This window comes from Cordyceps javanica, chromosome 6 (assembly GCF_051103115.1).
Source record: "Cordyceps javanica chromosome 6, complete sequence".
Taxonomy (NCBI): domain Eukaryota; kingdom Fungi; phylum Ascomycota; class Sordariomycetes; order Hypocreales; family Cordycipitaceae; genus Cordyceps; species Cordyceps javanica.
In genome coordinates, this window is record NC_139300.1 from 1999041 (window position 1) to 2015535 (window position 16495).

A 16495-nucleotide genomic window follows, 5' to 3' on the forward strand; every position below is an offset into this window, starting at 1 on the left:
GCCCGTCCCTCTCTCCCTCTCGCCACTGCTCGAGCACCGTACAGCGCTTGCGCCGTATCACGCTTCCCAAAGGCCACTGTTTTTTCTTGCTTGCTTTCCCTCTGCCATTCGGGGAACGCCTGTACTAAGCCTGTTGCTCGGTGCGTGGCTTTGCTGCTTGGCTGGCTGGGCTCACACGTCAACACAACCGCCCACGCCCACGGAAACACATTCGCACACACACCACCACCAACGCACGAATCGCCCATCGCCCATCGCCCTAGCAGAGCAGCACCAGAGCGGGCCTGCGAATGCTCCATTGACTGCCAGATCACGCCCCAACCGCTTCCGCCGCTGGTCATTGCCCCCCCCGTGGTACAGCAATGGACCCCAACTGGCAGCAGTATCACGACCCGGCCGGGGCTTCCTCGCGCCGTCACAATGGCACCACGCAGATGTCCCCGCCCTCCGCTACCCAACAACAGCACCAGCCGCCTGCCACTTACGCCTACGACCAGTATCATGCCGCCGCCGCCACTGCCGTCCCCGCCCCTGTTGCTGCTGCTCCTGCGGTCCACCACGGGAACTCGGTTGTCTCCCCCATGGTTGCTGGTCAGGCTCGCGACGGAAACGGCGACGTCGCCATGCGGGACGCCATCGACTCCCATGCCGGCATCAAGTACGCCATGAGACCTCATCATCAGCCGCACATGTCGGGTAGTCGTGCCACCGCCCTCCACTCGCCGCACGACCAGCCCTCTTCGGCCGCCCAGCGCTACTCACCGATGGAGACGCTCTCTCCCACCTCGCCGTACGGTGCCGCCAAGCAGAGCCAGTTTGCCGGTCCTCCACCCCAGACGCAGTCTCCTGCAAGCGCTTCTGAATATGCGCAGAGCCCTTACTACGCTGGCCGCCCGCAAAACGCGCAGCTGCCCCCCATGTCGCCCTATGGCCCTGGCGGCGCCGATGGCTACCCCTCCGCGACGGTTGCCCATCTCGATGGGACCTTCAATTCCAAATCGCCGCAAAGATCCAGTGTCCCGACCGTAAAGCGCGTCCCTGAATTCCGCAAGCTGCGCACTGTTTCGGAACTCCAGCCAAAGAACAATCGTCAGCCAGCATTTAGACGCGCAAATCCCGAAGGCGGTTTTATTAGTGTATGTTCCGGCCGCTCCCTGGCTCGGCTCGGCGAGAAATCATGCTAAAAGTGCATATAGCCTCTTCAAGCTCTCACAGCACACCTTCCCGCAACCTATCGGATCTGTAATCCTAGCTTTAAATACGAGACGTCACGAAATCCCCGCAGAGTCTTGACCAAGCCTAGCAAGGGTGTCAAGAATGATGGCTACGACAACGAGGATAGTGATTATATTCTCTACGTAAATGATATTCTCGGCTCCGAGGAAGCTGGTCACAAGTATGATTGCTTGCAATTTCACCTTCACCTTATCATCACCGTCCATCACTTCTAACCTCTCTTTAGGAACCGCTACCTCATTCTCGATGTTCTCGGGCAGGGAACCTTTGGACAGGTCGTGAAATGCCAGAATCTCAAGACCCAAGAAGTCGTAGCTGTCAAGGTCATCAAGAATAGAACTGCCTATTTTAACCAGAGCATGATGGAAGTCTCGGTTCTGGATCTGGTCCGTCACTACTCACTCTTTGTCTGACCGCGAAACTGATTGATGTCTCAGCTCAACACCAAGCTCGACAAGAACGATGACCATCATCTTTTGCGCCTGAAAGATACTTTCATCCATCGCCAACATCTGTGCCTCGTCTTTGAACTGCTCAGCGTCAACTTGTATGAACTTATCAAGCAGAATCAATTCCGCGGCCTGAGCACAACACTTGTCAGAGTTTTCGCACAACAGCTCCTCAATGGCCTTGCCCTCCTCAACAAGGCCCGTCTCATCCATTGCGACTTGAAACCCGAAAATATTTTGCTCAAGAATTTGGAGAGTCCAATAATTAAAATTATCGATTTCGGTTCCGCTTGCGATGAACGACAGACGGTCTATACATATATCCAATCGAGATTCTATCGATGTCCTGAGGTCCTTCTTGGACTGCCATACTCGTCAGCTATCGACATATGGTCTTTAGGTTGCATCCTGGTCGAGCTTTTCCTAGGCCTACCACTATTCCCAGGCTCTTCTGAGTATAATCAAGTCTCTCGCATTGTGGAAATGCTTGGCAATCCCCCTGGCTGGATGTTGGAAATGGGCAAGCAGTCTGGTGACTTTTTTGAGAAACGGCAAGACGAATTCGGTCGTCGCACCTACCAGCTAAAAAGTATGGAGCAGTATGCGAGGGAACGCAACACAAAAGAGCAGCCCAGCAAGAAGTACTTCCAAGCCAGCACCCTCCCGGAGATCATCAAGTCTTACCCAATGCCGAGAAAGAACATGAAGCAGAGCGAAATCGACCGAGGTGAGTTGAACAGTGTCCTCACAGTACCGTGCATGCGCTGACCATGATAGAAATGAATAACCGAATCGCTTTCATCGACTTTGTTCGAGGCTTGCTCAGTATCAACCCTCTCGAGCGATGGTCGCCACAGCAGGCCAAACTACACCCTTTCATTACGCAACAAAAGTACACCGGCCCTTTTGTGCCACCGATGAATCTGAAGTCTAGTTCTCTGAACAGATCGCCAGCACCAGGAACGCACCAACAACAACAAGCTGAGGCTCTCAGCAAACAGCGTGCGCAGGCTGCTCAGGCCCAGGCTCAGGCTAACTCGGCCGCGCAAGGCCCAGCCTATGCCAACATGCCGCCTGGGAATATGCCGCCCGGGAATTACGCGCAAGCCGGTCATCAGCAAGCTCCGATATATGGCAATAATCCGATGTACGCGCCGGGACCAGCTTCACACGGAAACGTTGCTCCGGCCTATGCTCCTCAAGGGTCCCAGTACAACCCAATGGTCATACAACAACCTCCTCAGCCTCAACAGCTAGCTCCGGGGCACTATGGGAACGTTCAGCAGCAAGGCATGTATCCTCAAGGAGGAATGCGAACCAACAGACAACGCGCTTCCACTATGGAGCAGCAGCAGAGCGGCATTCCTGCTGCCATTCAGCGCGTAGCCAGCCATCTAGATCCTACGCAACCAATTCGCCTGCAGCCAAGTCCTGCGTACTACCCGCCTCCTGGTGAGATGATTCCCGGGGCTGACAACGCGCCCCGTACTGGTCGCCGCGGCAGCCGCGCGCAGCAAGGACGAAGCAACCGTGACTTCATCCGCAACCTGGAAGAAAGAACCTTGGAAGAAGGCTACACCGGTGGCCAGAACCCATGGCATTGAGAAGGATAGAATGAGGAAATTCTGCACATATTTGAATAGGCCAAAGCCAGACCTTGAAACGCCTTCGGACATTAAAATCTTTGGATACAAGCTGATCACAATTAGTGATCATTCAAGCTGATATTCGCCTAAGACTACGTGGCGGTGGCATACTGTGACCGAGTTATGACCGGTGTTTTTCTGACAGCGGTTGACTTAAGATGCTTCCCTCTTGTCAACAGCAGAGACGAAATCACGGGACATTTGCATAGGCGAGGTAGTACGAGTCTGGGTAACCCGGCGGCCTCTGTATGCATGACCTGTCTGTCTTATATCTTGCTGTTCAACTGTCACAAATAGACAGTCATAATGAGAGCGAAAGTTTTTCGCCGTGTGACAGCGAGGCGCGAGGTTCAAATTCCATCTGCGCGATTCTACTACAGAATCCGTACATTCCTCGAGCTTCGTTCCCCGCTGAAATGTTTTTTTATGTGGTAACTTTAGATATGCGGTTAAACGGTTATAGGCATGGAGGCATATATTGGTCTTCATTCTGGGCGGATGGAGCCGGTAATAGGATGAGGGCACTCGAGGTGGACTCGAGACGGATCGAATACGGATTCAACTACTCAGGAGATGAATACCTTTTTTCTTTCTGATGGCTTCAAATCATTTTCTTTTGTATTTCTATCAAGCAAGACATGCCAATACCAGGCTCTCTCATAGCGTATAGCATACTTTTGTTGCAACGGGGAGGGGATGAAATGCTTCAAACGGCTTCCATGAATGTTACATTACCATGCCCATGGGAACTAGACGTAAAGTACCGTGTGTCTAGTCGTTTCTTGTATTGTTCACATATGTATGTTGATCGGCTCTGTCATGCTCTGCCGTTCCGGGTCCCAAGTTACTCGTTCCTGTCTATGATCACACAACGCCAATGCCCCATATACAAGTCCAAAGAAGAAAAAGAGAATGATATAGAAAGAATGTCAAGATTCCCCTGCGCCAATGACATATAATAGCACCCGTTAAGTCCCACTGACCATGCCGACCTGATACAAGACTAACACGCCCTGCACAGTCGTGCGGGGGAGCAACAAGGCGGTTCGCTTTGCTCTAAATGCGTCCTCCTCGACGACCGCCGCGGCTGCCGCGCTTCCCTGCGACCATCCTGTCGCTAAACAGGTCGGCTCCGGTGCTGTTGCTGGAAATGCTTTGCACCGCTTCGCCGCCAGCAAAGCCCATGCTGCCGTCGATCACCTGCCCAGTCCTCTGCTGCTGATATGTGCCGCTGCTGGAGCTGGGCTGATAGCCGCCAACTTTGGGGTATACTTTGAGGATGCGACCATCGGCCTGCCCCATTCACAAAATAACTGTCAGCTACTCCGAGCAAAACCAATAGAGGAGACCTCCCGGACTGTCTCGCTCGGGAAATCAACGCACCGTCTTGTTGTTGAACGTCTCCATGACACGCTCCGCGCCCTCCTTGGATGCAAACACCATCTCCATCATAAGGAACGGCTGCGTCTTGACGACTGCACAGTGGACCATCTCGCCGCCAATCGGTGTCATGGCGCTCTCGACGTCAGCCGGCGACGTGCCCGGCGCAAAATTTTGCCCCATGACGGCAAATGGGCCGGCGATGCCGCGAATCGAGATGCCCTGCTCTTGCTGCTGCTGCTGCTGTGGTGGTGGTGCTCGCACATTGATGTGGCCGCGTGCGGCGGCGGATTTGCCCCGGTCCTGACTGCGGCCGTTGCCGTCGTCAATGCCCATGGCACCGGCAGCCGCCGCAGCCATTTTGGCCTGGCGCGCCGCTGCTCGCCTGGTCAGGTTCTGACTGCCGCCGGGCATCGTCACTCGCCCGCCGAGGGATGTCGAGGACGGGCCGCCGCCGCCGCCGCCGCCGCGAACCGTGTGGTGAAGATCGTGGGTCCATTCACCGTTGACATTGCCGGAAGGGACGCTGGCGCGACGGCCCGAGGTGATGGCGCGTTGTGGGATCTAAATCGGTCGAAAAAAAAAATAAAGAAGACGAGGTCAGATTATGTCCACCTGTTGCGCCTGGAATCGATGTGAAGTAGGGGTCGTTACCTTGCGAACGCCCACGCGACTGGCGAGAGACGGGCCGGCAACGGTCTTAAGCTTGGATGGCGCGCTCTGGCGGCGGCCCTTGGAGAAGATCTTGCTCGCGAGAGCTTCATTCTTCCTGCGCTCGCGGCCTGTTTTCGAAGAGTGCACAAAATGTCAGTCGTCAACAATTCCCGGCGTGAAGTCGAAGGAGGGGTGGGTGGGAGACGTTGGATTGGAAGCATGTGCAGTACCGTCTTTGATGATCTTGTCGAATTCCTTGGCAACGGGAGCCATGGCGAAAGCCAAAGAGAACTGCGTTGCTGATAATATGACTGAGAGCAAGTAGGGGCAATCAAGGCGTGTCCAACAACGTTATGGCCTGGCTCTGCGCTTTATTTTATCTTTTGACTTTTGCTGTGACGGAGGGTAAGCCCACGCAGTTACTTCACTAGGGGCGCGGCGCGTGTTGCTCGTCGCACAGCCTTATCTTATCGTGGTCGAGAGTAATAAGTACCTAGTATGGTGTGGGTAAAAAGCAGTCTAGGGGCAGCCTCGGTGCTTGCTTTCAACTGTTCTGCGGCATCAAAATTTTCGCCCAACCCGCATCTTTTCAGCCAGATACCTGCCCAGTTGATGTCCATACTCAGCAATTGCCCATGCTCCTCTTGTAAAGAACCTCCCGCCCTACCGCAATGCCTGCTCGCGTGCTCAGTGCCGTAGTCGGTCTGCGCCGAACCTTGCCTATAGTTGCGCAGCGCACATCGCGACTTATACTCCCTGCCGGCTTCGTGGCAGGACGTCGCTACGCCTCCGTGGATGCGGCGACGTCGGAATCTGAGCCTGTCGCAGCAGGCAACAGCCGAAAACCCTCAACGAAAGCGCTCGCGAAACAGCTCGAATACATCAATGATCCCTGGGTCCTGGGGAAATACATCGAGGATTTACTCGCAAAAGACAAGTTCGACGATGCCTTGACAACGGTTGAGCTTGCGAGCAAGAAGCTTGACGCAGTGGTGTCATGGAACCACCTCATTGACTACTTGCTAAAGCAGCAGCAAATAAGGAGGGCCATGGCTACCTACAACAATGTAATGCTGTTACCAACCGCTGTTTGCGTTTCTACTCAACACAAAGGTCTCGTCACTAATGGACTTGCTGTTTTCAACCACAGATGAAGAAGCGAGCGCAGTTTCCCAACGCCCAAACGTTTACAATCATGTTTCGCGGCCTCGCCAAATCGCAGCATCCTAAAAACGCCGTCACCGAAGCTATCAAGCTCTTCAATCAACTCAAAAACGACCGGCGACTGCAACCCAACACGATCCACCTCAACGCCGTACTCAGCGTCTGCGCGCGTGCCTACGATATCGACCAACTCTTTCTCGTCGCTGGCGAGCTGGAGGACCTCGGGCTGGCGCCGACAACTGCCACATACGGCGTCATCTTCAATGGCATGCGCCAGTACATGTGGCGGGAGTTCAACAACCTTGACAAGGAAACCAAGCAGGCCAACATCGAAAAGATGATTGGCCGCAGTAAGAATATCTGGGTTGAGGTCCTGGAAAAGTGGCAGAGTGGCAAGCTCAAGCTTGACGAACCGCTCGTATGTTCCATGGGCCGCCTACTGCTTCTGTCCAAGGGCCGCAAGGAGAAGCTTCAAGTTCTGGATCTTATTGAGCAAACCATGAACATTCCCAACATGGTCAAAAAGAGGGCGAAGTCGTCTTCCGCAAACTCCCAGGAGTCTTCAGAACTCGATATGGTGGCGAGTCCCCGGTGTAAAGGCGGCCTCGTCCAGCCAGGCCAAAATACGCTCGCCCTCATTCTCACTACCCTCCTCATGGGCCGACAGACCGGCGCCGCCGCCGCGTACTGGAACCTACTTGTCCACGACAAGAAGCTGGTACCGGACAACGACAACTGGCTGCGCATGATTGGCGTGCTCAAGTCGTCCAAGTCGAGCGCCCAGGCCGCGCAGATTCTCGACACGCTGCCCGCCTCCGGCATCGAGGTTGAAGCGCGCTCGTTCGCCATCGCCATGGAAGCTTGCGTCCGCGACAATATCAATCCTCATGTCATGACGCACGCTACACGAATCCTTCACACCATGCAGGGCCGCCTCGCCCCGGCTCTGGACATGCACACCATGCGCCTCTACCTTCGCGTCGCTCTCGTCAGCCACGCTGCATTCCGCGGGCGTGCCAGCACCGGCGACGAGATGGGCGCCAAGGCCGCCTACGGCCGGCAAATCGCAACGGCCCTCGCCGAGCTCTGGCATCCCTATATCGACCTCTATAACAGGTACTTCAAAAGCGTGACTACCGCGGACGCCAGCATCGGCGATAAGCGCGCCACGGGCACGCTGTACAACCATCAAAAAGAGGTCATCGCCCTCGGCCGCATGATGGTCGGAGCCTTTTCCAAAGTCATCGAAGAGAAGATGCTGCCCGGCAATAACAACCGCGACATGATCATCGCCTCGGCCAAGATTAATAAAGGTGTCACGGTCTTCTTCGCTGACCGGGAGCTGCGCGAGCCTAAGCTTAACACCAAGGCGACGGCAGCGCGCAAGCGCGAGGAGGACGCGAGGAGGACGCAAAAGAACGAGGACGAGGGAGGAGAGGAGAAGAAGTCTGTGTTCGACATTGACATGCCGGAACTCGACGACACGGTCAACGACGGTGCCAACCACAAGGCCCAGTTGCGGCAAGGCGCTGACTTTGTGTGGAACACAAGGAAAATGAGCGCCAAAAACGCAGACGAGAAGCAGAGAACAAGCGGGCAGAGGGAAGGCACTAGCGACGAGCTGGTGATTGACCGATGGATATCTCCATCCATTGGCCAAAATGAGCTGGCAAAGCAGGAAGATACGCATAATGATGCCTTTATCCCTATCAAGCCCGTGGCTGAAGACACCGATGCCAACGCGAGTGGGCCTGGAGATGGAGCAAACCTTTCCGAAACGGATTCCAACAATGAAAACGATAAATCTCTTTGGGCAACTCTTATGGCACGGAGAAACTGATGGCGACGAGCGAAAAAGCACTCGTGGGCGGACAAACTTATGTACTATAATCACTTCATGTACAAAATGCATGAAACAGCGTTTAATAGATGCAATTGTATATTAATCTACTCTGATCTCCATCACCAGAAACTCAGTTAACGCAATGATTACGACCTAAGGATATATCGATCAGTTCCTTCCTTGCAGCTAATCATCTGAGCGACAGAAAGCTGCGAGTCGAGTTCAATCAGGCTGCTAAACACCACCCAAAGGATAAGCTAGTGTAGCTCAACTCTTGAGCAGCTCTCTTGCAGTTTTCCATCTCAGTATACCGCAAGAGTTGGTCTTCCATCGCCAGCCTTGTCGCCGCTCACAGTCGAGAGGAAGCTGTTTTCGTTATCAGTATCCTCCGAGCGCTGGCGATATGATTGGATAAATCTAGAGTTGGAATCTACCGATACTTGGTCTTGCTCTTGGGCGCAATCATCCGCAGGATGAACCTGTTCTGGGGACTGCTCCATCCGTCGAAATTTGCTCACAAGAGCTGCCACGGAAGGCGCTGAAGAATTTCTGCCTCGCTTGGCCTCAGTTGACTGAGGTTGATCTTCCAAGTTGTGTCCGTTGTCTGTGCTGCCTTGGTTTGCGGAGGGGCACTGACCACGCGATGCGCTCTGTGTTCGTGTAGGTGTGCTGCCCGGATTACGCGTGCGTAGGCTATCCTCACCCGTGAACCCATGTGAGGAGGACTCAACTCCCACATCGCTGATATCAGATTGTTTTGGGCGGTCCGCATACATGTCAGGAACATGAGACAAAGAACTGTTCGAGTGGGGGTTGTCTTTTTCGGGATCTATTTCACCAGATCCATTGGCAGGCTTTGCAGCGAGCATGTTCTCTTGCGATTCCTTGCCAGCCAGCTGACTTGCTGAGGTAGAACTATCGTCAGATGCCATTCCCTTCACGACCATGGGAGTACCAGCATTTTCAGATTCATCGGATTCTGTATCAATTTTGTGAGAGTCGTCAAAAAGAGATGCATTGTCAGTATGTCTTTTCAATCCACCCTTTAGTTTCTTGGCTGATTGCAAAGACTCTTCCTGAGAGTTGAGAGCAGTCCACAACTCGCCGATCACTGGTCGATGATTGGGCGTGTCACCATATATTGGCATCATGCATCTAGGTCTCGAAGTATTCCTGTCTCGAGTTGCAATAGAATTTGTAGGAGAGCTTGAAGTAACGAATGCATTGGTGGAATCTCCATATTTGGTATTGATGTCGCTGACGACTTTTTCGAGCCCATAATGGAAAGCTGCTGACCCTTGGAAACAATCCAGAGCAAAATCAGGTAAAGCATCGAGCCGTGGGGGTGTGGAAGCCACAGGCGAAACAGATAGAGTCTCGTTGGGAATGGACGCAGAGCGCTCAGGTATTGGGACTGGGAGGGAGTAGCGGTTCTGGGACGCGTTTTGAAGCAGAAAAGTCTGAGAGCCCGATGATGTTATGGCTGGCATGGTTGAATCGGCTTGTGTATGGTTGCGAGTACCGACATCGTGGTCCTTTGCCATTTTCTCTCGTGAATATTTTACTTTGATACCTTGGACAAGCTCCCCGAGACTTTTCCGACGACGAAACTGCCGGGAAGGAACTAGTGAGCTCAGTCAGCAACTCGAAATAGACACTTGATAAAAGAAATATTGCATACGTGGAGAAGTATTGTCTGCAACGGTAAGCTCTACGGTGCCGTCATGGCCATGTTCATCCGGATCATCTTCCTCATTGGAATGATTTCCAGGCTCAACATGAGAGTGCAAGCTGCGAAACCATTTCCGGTCCTGGCCAGTCCGTGAAGATCCCAGACAGCCACCAGTCGAAATAGAAGGACGTTGGCGAGATTTCCACAGCCGCTAGCTGGTAGTTGGGATGGTGGACTCGGGTGGAGTCAACCGCTCGATGTCTTTCTTGTCCGAGGTGTCAACTTTGTCGCGTTTTCCGAAAAAAAGGGACATTATGGCGGATATATATGAAGGACTGAAGCATTAGTAATGAGAGGGCGAGAGAGACGAAGTTTCTCAACCAGAAGGGCAGCGAATTTGACTCAAAGATGAAGGATGCAGATTGGTGCGGATACTGGTTTCCAGGTTTATGCTGGGAGGGGTAGAGAGACACAGGAAAGCTTCATCCGGCAACTGCAGCTATAGCAACCAGAGGGCTTTCTTGGCTCTGGATGCAGGCACCAATAGAAATTCTGGAGCAGGAAGCAAGCTGGTTGAGGATTGACGGAAAACATATCTCCAAATCGGGCAGTGACCCATCATGGTCGTCGTCGCTGCGCTAGTCCCAACTTGGAGCTTGCACTTTAAATAGATGATAGTAGTGACGCGTCTCACACCAACGCGACGCGCGCCGCAAAGCGCGCCCCTTCAAAGTGGTTTTCTGGAACTGTGGTGTGCACACCCCCTCCACATCATCACCTCTATCCATCCACAAGCCTGCGTCCCTGTAGCTCTAACCTCCCGCTCAAAACTTCATTCACCTCTTTTCTGTTCCATGTTCATGTCTTCTCCGTAAAAGCTGCAATCGCGATCACGGCCTGCCATGTCCAAGGTCAACCACAGGGCTAAGCTTGCAGAGCTCAAAGCCCTTCGCAAAGCTGGCAAGAAGGCCTTTGACAGCTACCAAGTAGAAGACGTCGATGCCCTCTACGATGAAGTGGATGAGGATGGTTACAAGAAGATTGTCAGAGATCGCTTGAATCAAGATGACTTCGTCGTCGATGATAATGGCGAGGGTTATGCCGACGACGGTCGTGAAGACTGGGATCGCGTCCGTCAGTATGATTCGGAGAGCGATCTGGAAGACCTTCCCACACGAGGACGCCCCAGCAAATCCAGTAAGTCACTTGCTTCTCTGCCTTATTTATTCAAGTGCTAAAGTATTTTAGACAAAGCAAACCGCCAAGCAGAACAAGCCAAACGAGATGCCAATGACCGAAACATCAGCGAATACTTCACCAAGAACGCGACGAAGCTCCAACAAAAGCCAAAGGTGTGCCACGTCGCTGTTCGTTTTCTCACAACCATTTAAGCTGACCAGCTGTGATGCATAGATAATGAAAACAGAAGATGACGCTGACTTCATGGCAAACCTCCTCGGAGAAGTTGACAGCAACATCCCCGCTCCCGTGCCAAAAACTTCCAAATATGAGCGCTCAGGAGAGCGCCGCAAATCCAGAGCGCTTTCACCTGCGCCAGAACCAGTCGGCAAAAAGCAAAAGCGAGCAGATGCCAGACTGTTGTCGCCCCAGCATAACATGCCGCCTAGCGACGACGACGGATACATGCCGCCCCTCGAAGAAGACGCGATACCTGCCAGCGACGTACTGATGAGCGACCCAGCCCCTTCCTCCCCTGCCGCCAAGGTAGCTCGCCGCAAAGCCCAGCTGAAGCAAGAAACGAGGAGGGAGGACTCCGATGACGAAGAAACCATGGAGGTTGCTCACGCTGCCTCTGTCACGACTGCCTCTGTCAATTTGGCGAGTTCTCGCCCTATCAAAAAGCTACGCAAAGAAGAGCAATACCCAACACCGGCGAGCTCTTCGCCAGTAAAGCCGGCTGATGATGTTGACTCTTCGTCTTGGAACAAATTGGCCGAGAAGCTCAACGTCGTAAGCAACCCTTCTGAAACACGCAGTTTGGGAAAGATTGATCACAAGGACGCCATTGAGGCTGATGGCAGCCTTAAATTCTTCTGGACAGATTACACTGAGATCAACGGCAGCCTCTGTCTCTTCGGCAAGGTTTTAAACAAAAAGACAGAGGAATATGTCAGCTGCTTTGTCAAGGTTGACAACATTCTGAGAAAACTTTATTTCTTGCCACGTGAACATCGCCTTCGCGATGGTGAAGAAACCGACGAGAGCGTCGATATGATGCATGTTTACGATGAAGTCGATGAGCTCATGACCAAGATGAATGTCAGCATGTACAAGATCAAGGCCTGCACTCGCAAATATGCTTTCGAGCTTCCTGGTGTCCCAAAGGAAGCGCAGTACATGAAACTTCTTTATCCTTATAACAAACAACAAATTGACCCCAATGTTGCCGGCGAGACTTTCTCACATGTTTTTGGATCCAACACCGCGCTTTTCGAGCAGTTCGTCCTATGGAAGAATGTCATGGGCCCTTGCTGGCTCAAAATCGAAGACGCTGACTTCGGCGCTATCAAGAATGCGTCCCACTGCAAATTAGAGGTCCTCGCTGAGCACCCAAACATGCTGTCGGTCGTGAGCGAATCGGATAACCTTGACGCTCCGCCTTTGACCCTGATGAGTGTTGCTCTGCGTACCGCCTTCAATTCCAAGGAAAATAAGCAAGAGATTCTCGCCATAAGCGCCAGAATTTATGAAAAGGTGCTTCTCAGCGATACTACCCCTGCCGAGAAGCTGCCTTGCAGGACATTCACGATCATTCGACCTCATGGACAAAATTTCCCTTTGGGCTTCGAACAGCTTGCGAGAGCCCGTAACCGTGGTCTTATCGTGATGAAGAAGCAAGAGTCAGATATTCTCAACTTCTTCTTGGCTCAAATTGACGTCGCTGATCCTGACGTTCTTCTTGGCCACCAACTTGAAGGGGTCGATTATAGCGTTCTTTTGAATCGCTTACAGGAGAAGAAGACTCACCAGTGGTCGAGGCTCGGAAGATTCAGAAGGACACAGTGGCCACAGGCACTTGGTAAGATGGGGGGTAACGTCTTTGCTGAGCGCCAAATCATTGCCGGCCGACTCCTTTGTGACTTGGCGAACGAGGCAGGCAAGTCTGCGATGTACAAGTGTCAGACTTGGAGCTTGACAGAGATGTGCAGTCTCTATCTCTCCGGTGATAACTGTCGTCGCGATATTGATAACGAAGCTGCGCTGAACAGCTGGGCGAAGGAAAAGCAAGGTCTCATGGACTATATCACTCACATGGAAGCCGACACACATTATATTGCTGCTTTGGCTATCAGCGTTCAGATGCTTCCCTTGACGAAAGTATTGACCAATCTTGCTGGCAATTCTTGGGCACGTACCTTAACAGGCACGCGTGCTGAAAGAAATGAGTACATTCTTCTCCATGAATTTCATCGCAACAAGTACATCTGTCCTGATAAGCAAACTTTCCGTGGCCGCCAAAAAGCCTTAGAGGAGAATGAGGAGGAAACTGGAGAGGGCAAGAAGAAGGACAAATACAAAGGCGGTCTTGTTTTCGAGCCAGAAAAGGGTCTGTACGACAAGTTTGTCCTTGTCATGGACTTCAACTCTCTATATCCCTCCATTATCCAAGAGTTCAACATCTGCTTCACGACAGTTAATCGCACTGCTTTGAGCGATGACGATGACGCTGTTCCCGAAGTACCGAAAGACCAGGACCAGGGCATCCTCCCCAAACTGATTTCAACACTTGTTGGCAGGCGTCGCCAGGTCAAGAGTCTCATGAAGGATAAAACTGCCACAGCTGAACAACTTGCCACTTGGGATATCAAGCAGCTTGCCCTGAAGTTGACTGCCAACTCGATGTATGGTTGTTTGGGTTACACCAAGTCAAGATTCTACGCGCGCCCCCTCGCAGTCCTTACTACCTTCAAAGGCCGCGAAATTCTCAGAAGCACCAAGGAGCTCGCCGAAAGCAAGTCTCTGCAAGTCATTTACGGCGATACCGATTCGGTCATGATCAACGCCAACGTGGACTGCGTGGCCGATGCTTTCAAGGTTGGCTACGAGTTCAAAAAAGCTGTAAATGAGCAGTACCGCCTCTTGGAAATTGATATTGATAACGTCTTCCGGCGTATTTTGCTGCAGGCGAAGAAGAAGTATGCCGCCATCAACCTGGTGGAGAAGGATGGAAAATTCATTGAAAAGATGGAGGTGAAGGGCCTAGACATGCGACGCCGCGAGTACTGTGCGCTATCCAAGGAGATATCCAAACATCTTCTCGATGAAATACTGTCAGGCGCTGATACTGAGGTTGCCGTTTCGCGCATCCACGAATATCTAAGAGATATTGCCGCGAAAATGCGCGAGCAGACTATTCCTGTTGCCAAATACATTATCTTTACTCAACTTGGTAAAGGCCCAAAGGAGTATCCCAACGCCGACTCCATGCCTCAGGTCCAAGTCGCACTCCGCGATATTAGCCGCGGCAAGACTGTTCGCAAGGGGGACGTCGTTTCGTATGTGATTACAGGAGACGGCAAGAGCTCTGAGCCACCCGCGAAGCGAGCCTATGCACCTGGCGATCTCAAATCGGAACCCACGCTGGTCCCTGACGTTGAGTGGTACCTTGGCAAGCAAATCTTCCCTCCCGTCGAGCGTCTTTGCGCCAACATTGTTGGCACGTCAACGTCACAACTCGCCGAGCAGCTCGGCTTGGATGTGCGCAGGTACAATTCTCTACAGACTCAGCAAAATAGTGCTAGCGACGATCGGGAGATTCACCCTCTGGAGTCTCAAATTCCCGACGAGGTCCGTTTCGCAGACTGCACAAGATTGGTTCTTCGCTGCCGCAAGTGCAAGTCCTCCACGCCATTTGAAGGCCTTGCCTCAGAGCCAGACCGCGTGTCTGCCTCTGGCGTTGTCTGTGGCGCCTGCAATGCAACTATTCCCAATCTCTGTATTGTAGCACAGGTTGAGCGTGCAATTCGCGTGCAGAGCTCTCGCTACTACGAGGGCTGGCTCGTCTGCGACGACTCGCAGTGCGGCAACCGCACACGCCAGATGAGTGTTTATGGCACGCGCTGCCTCGGCCCCAAGGGCCTAGCTCGCGACTGCCTCGGCCGCATGCGCTACGAGTACACGGAAAAGGCGATTTACAACCAGCTTGTGTACTTTGCCAGTCTCTGGGACGTGGACCGCGCCCGTGATCGGGCCACTGCCGCCAACAGCACAATGTCCAACCAGAACCGCGAAAAGGTTCTCGCCCTCGCTGAGCACAACCGTGTGCGCTTCGGCACTGTCAAGGGCGTCGTAGATCGCTACCTTGATAAGTGCGGCCGCCAATGGGTAGCCATGGACTCGCTGTTTGCGCGTCTGGGCTTCAACAAGCTTCTAACTGTATCATGATGGAGTTTGGAAATTTGAGTTACTTTTGGTTTTCTGCGAGGTCTGTTTCTTCATGGATTGGGCGTTTGCGACGCAAGGCAGAAGGGAATTGGGCATGTTGGATGGCTAGGAATTTCAAATCTTCGAGTCTTTTCTTCTTCTTGTTTTCAACTTGAGGCATATCTTGTTCGTTTTGAGCTTGTCTTTTTTAAACTTTTTTTTTTTGGTTGGGGCGGTTGCTTTTTTCTTCTTCGCACAATAGCCCTGCATACTCTACAGGCAAGGTTTGATGGGATAGCATTTGCAGTAATCATATTTTTGCTTCAATTTCATAGGTGTTGTCCCGTGCGAGGTCTGTCGTTAGTTACGAGTTGTGCGGACGGGGTGATGGGACTACGCAAAGCACAACTTTGGGGCTGAAAAGCGAATAATTTGTGATCACTACATGACCATGTAACGTTCAACAGTTTGGCAACTGGCATAATTCAAGTTTGAACAAAATGTAAATTTATTTCGTCACAGCTGCTCCGTCTGTTCCTGCAATTAGATGATGTACAATAAAAACAGCTACGGCAAAAAAGCTCTAGCTCCGCAGGCCCTTTTGTCGAAAAGAAAAAAAAACAAGAGTGGCTCATTGAGCAACAGGATCTTCGACGTCATCGCACAGAAGGGGCAAGGGAAGCGGCTTTGATCCTGAATGGAACGCGAAAAGATAATAGAAAGAAGTAATAAAGAGACGAAACCCTACCCCACGACGGAGGTTCTTAATAAAAAACTTTTTTGTCTTCCTCGCCAAAAGCCTTCCTCAGTTCATCTCCTCTGTACGGAACCAAGACGTCCGTCGCGCATTACCCATTATGCAGCCAAAGTCATTCATGGACATGATACCAAAGACTCCCGATCATTGACTTCGTGTCCAAGAATTCAGCTTCATCAAGTGCGGCAGGCCATTGGCGGAAAGAGATAGCTTTGTCCAATGCCAACTGCTCCGGGAAAGGAAAAAAAAATCAAAGATCCATTAAGTGCACTGGCGCACAAAACGCGAAAGGTTGGTAATATTGAACAA

At 52.3% G+C, this 16495-nt stretch overlaps 5 protein-coding genes across 5 annotated transcripts; 3 read left to right on the forward strand and 2 right to left on the reverse strand.

Moving 5' to 3' along the window:
* Positions 1-362: 362 nt before the first annotated feature.
* On the forward strand, positions 363-3289 carry V2A60_009042 (YAK1 family protein kinase; the record flags this gene model as incomplete). Its single annotated transcript, XM_083260310.1, has 5 exons — positions 363-1136; positions 1197-1396; positions 1463-1622; positions 1674-2412; positions 2463-3289. 5 exons carry the CDS (start codon positions 363-365, stop codon positions 3287-3289), a joined length of 2700 nt encoding a protein of 899 aa, XP_083116436.1.
* Positions 3290-4387: 1098 nt separating this feature from the next.
* V2A60_009043 (RNA recognition motif domain-containing protein) lies at positions 4388-5638 on the reverse strand (the record flags this gene model as incomplete). The annotated part of the gene is made up of 4 exons (XM_083260311.1): positions 4388-4624; positions 4715-5275; positions 5327-5493; positions 5596-5638. The coding sequence occupies 4 exons, from the start codon at positions 5636-5638 to the stop codon at positions 4388-4390; spliced, it is 1008 nt and encodes a 335-aa protein (XP_083116437.1).
* A 398-nt stretch (positions 5639-6036) lies between these two features.
* On the forward strand, positions 6037-8369 carry V2A60_009044 (pentatricopeptide repeat-containing protein; the record flags this gene model as incomplete). Its single annotated transcript, XM_083260312.1, has 2 exons — positions 6037-6432; positions 6516-8369. 2 exons carry the CDS (start codon positions 6037-6039, stop codon positions 8367-8369), a joined length of 2250 nt encoding a protein of 749 aa, XP_083116438.1.
* Positions 8370-8674: 305 nt separating this feature from the next.
* On the reverse strand, positions 8675-9916 carry V2A60_009045 (uncharacterized protein; the record flags this gene model as incomplete). Its single annotated transcript, XM_083260313.1, has 1 exon — positions 8675-9916. One exon carries the CDS (start codon positions 9914-9916, stop codon positions 8675-8677), a length of 1242 nt encoding a protein of 413 aa, XP_083116439.1.
* A 1030-nt stretch (positions 9917-10946) lies between these two features.
* On the forward strand, positions 10947-15450 carry V2A60_009046 (DNA-directed DNA polymerase alpha catalytic subunit POL1; the record flags this gene model as incomplete). The annotated part of the gene is made up of 3 exons (XM_083260314.1): positions 10947-11241; positions 11293-11396; positions 11458-15450. 3 exons carry the CDS (start codon positions 10947-10949, stop codon positions 15448-15450), a joined length of 4392 nt encoding a protein of 1463 aa, XP_083116440.1.
* Positions 15451-16495: the final 1045 nt, after the last annotated feature.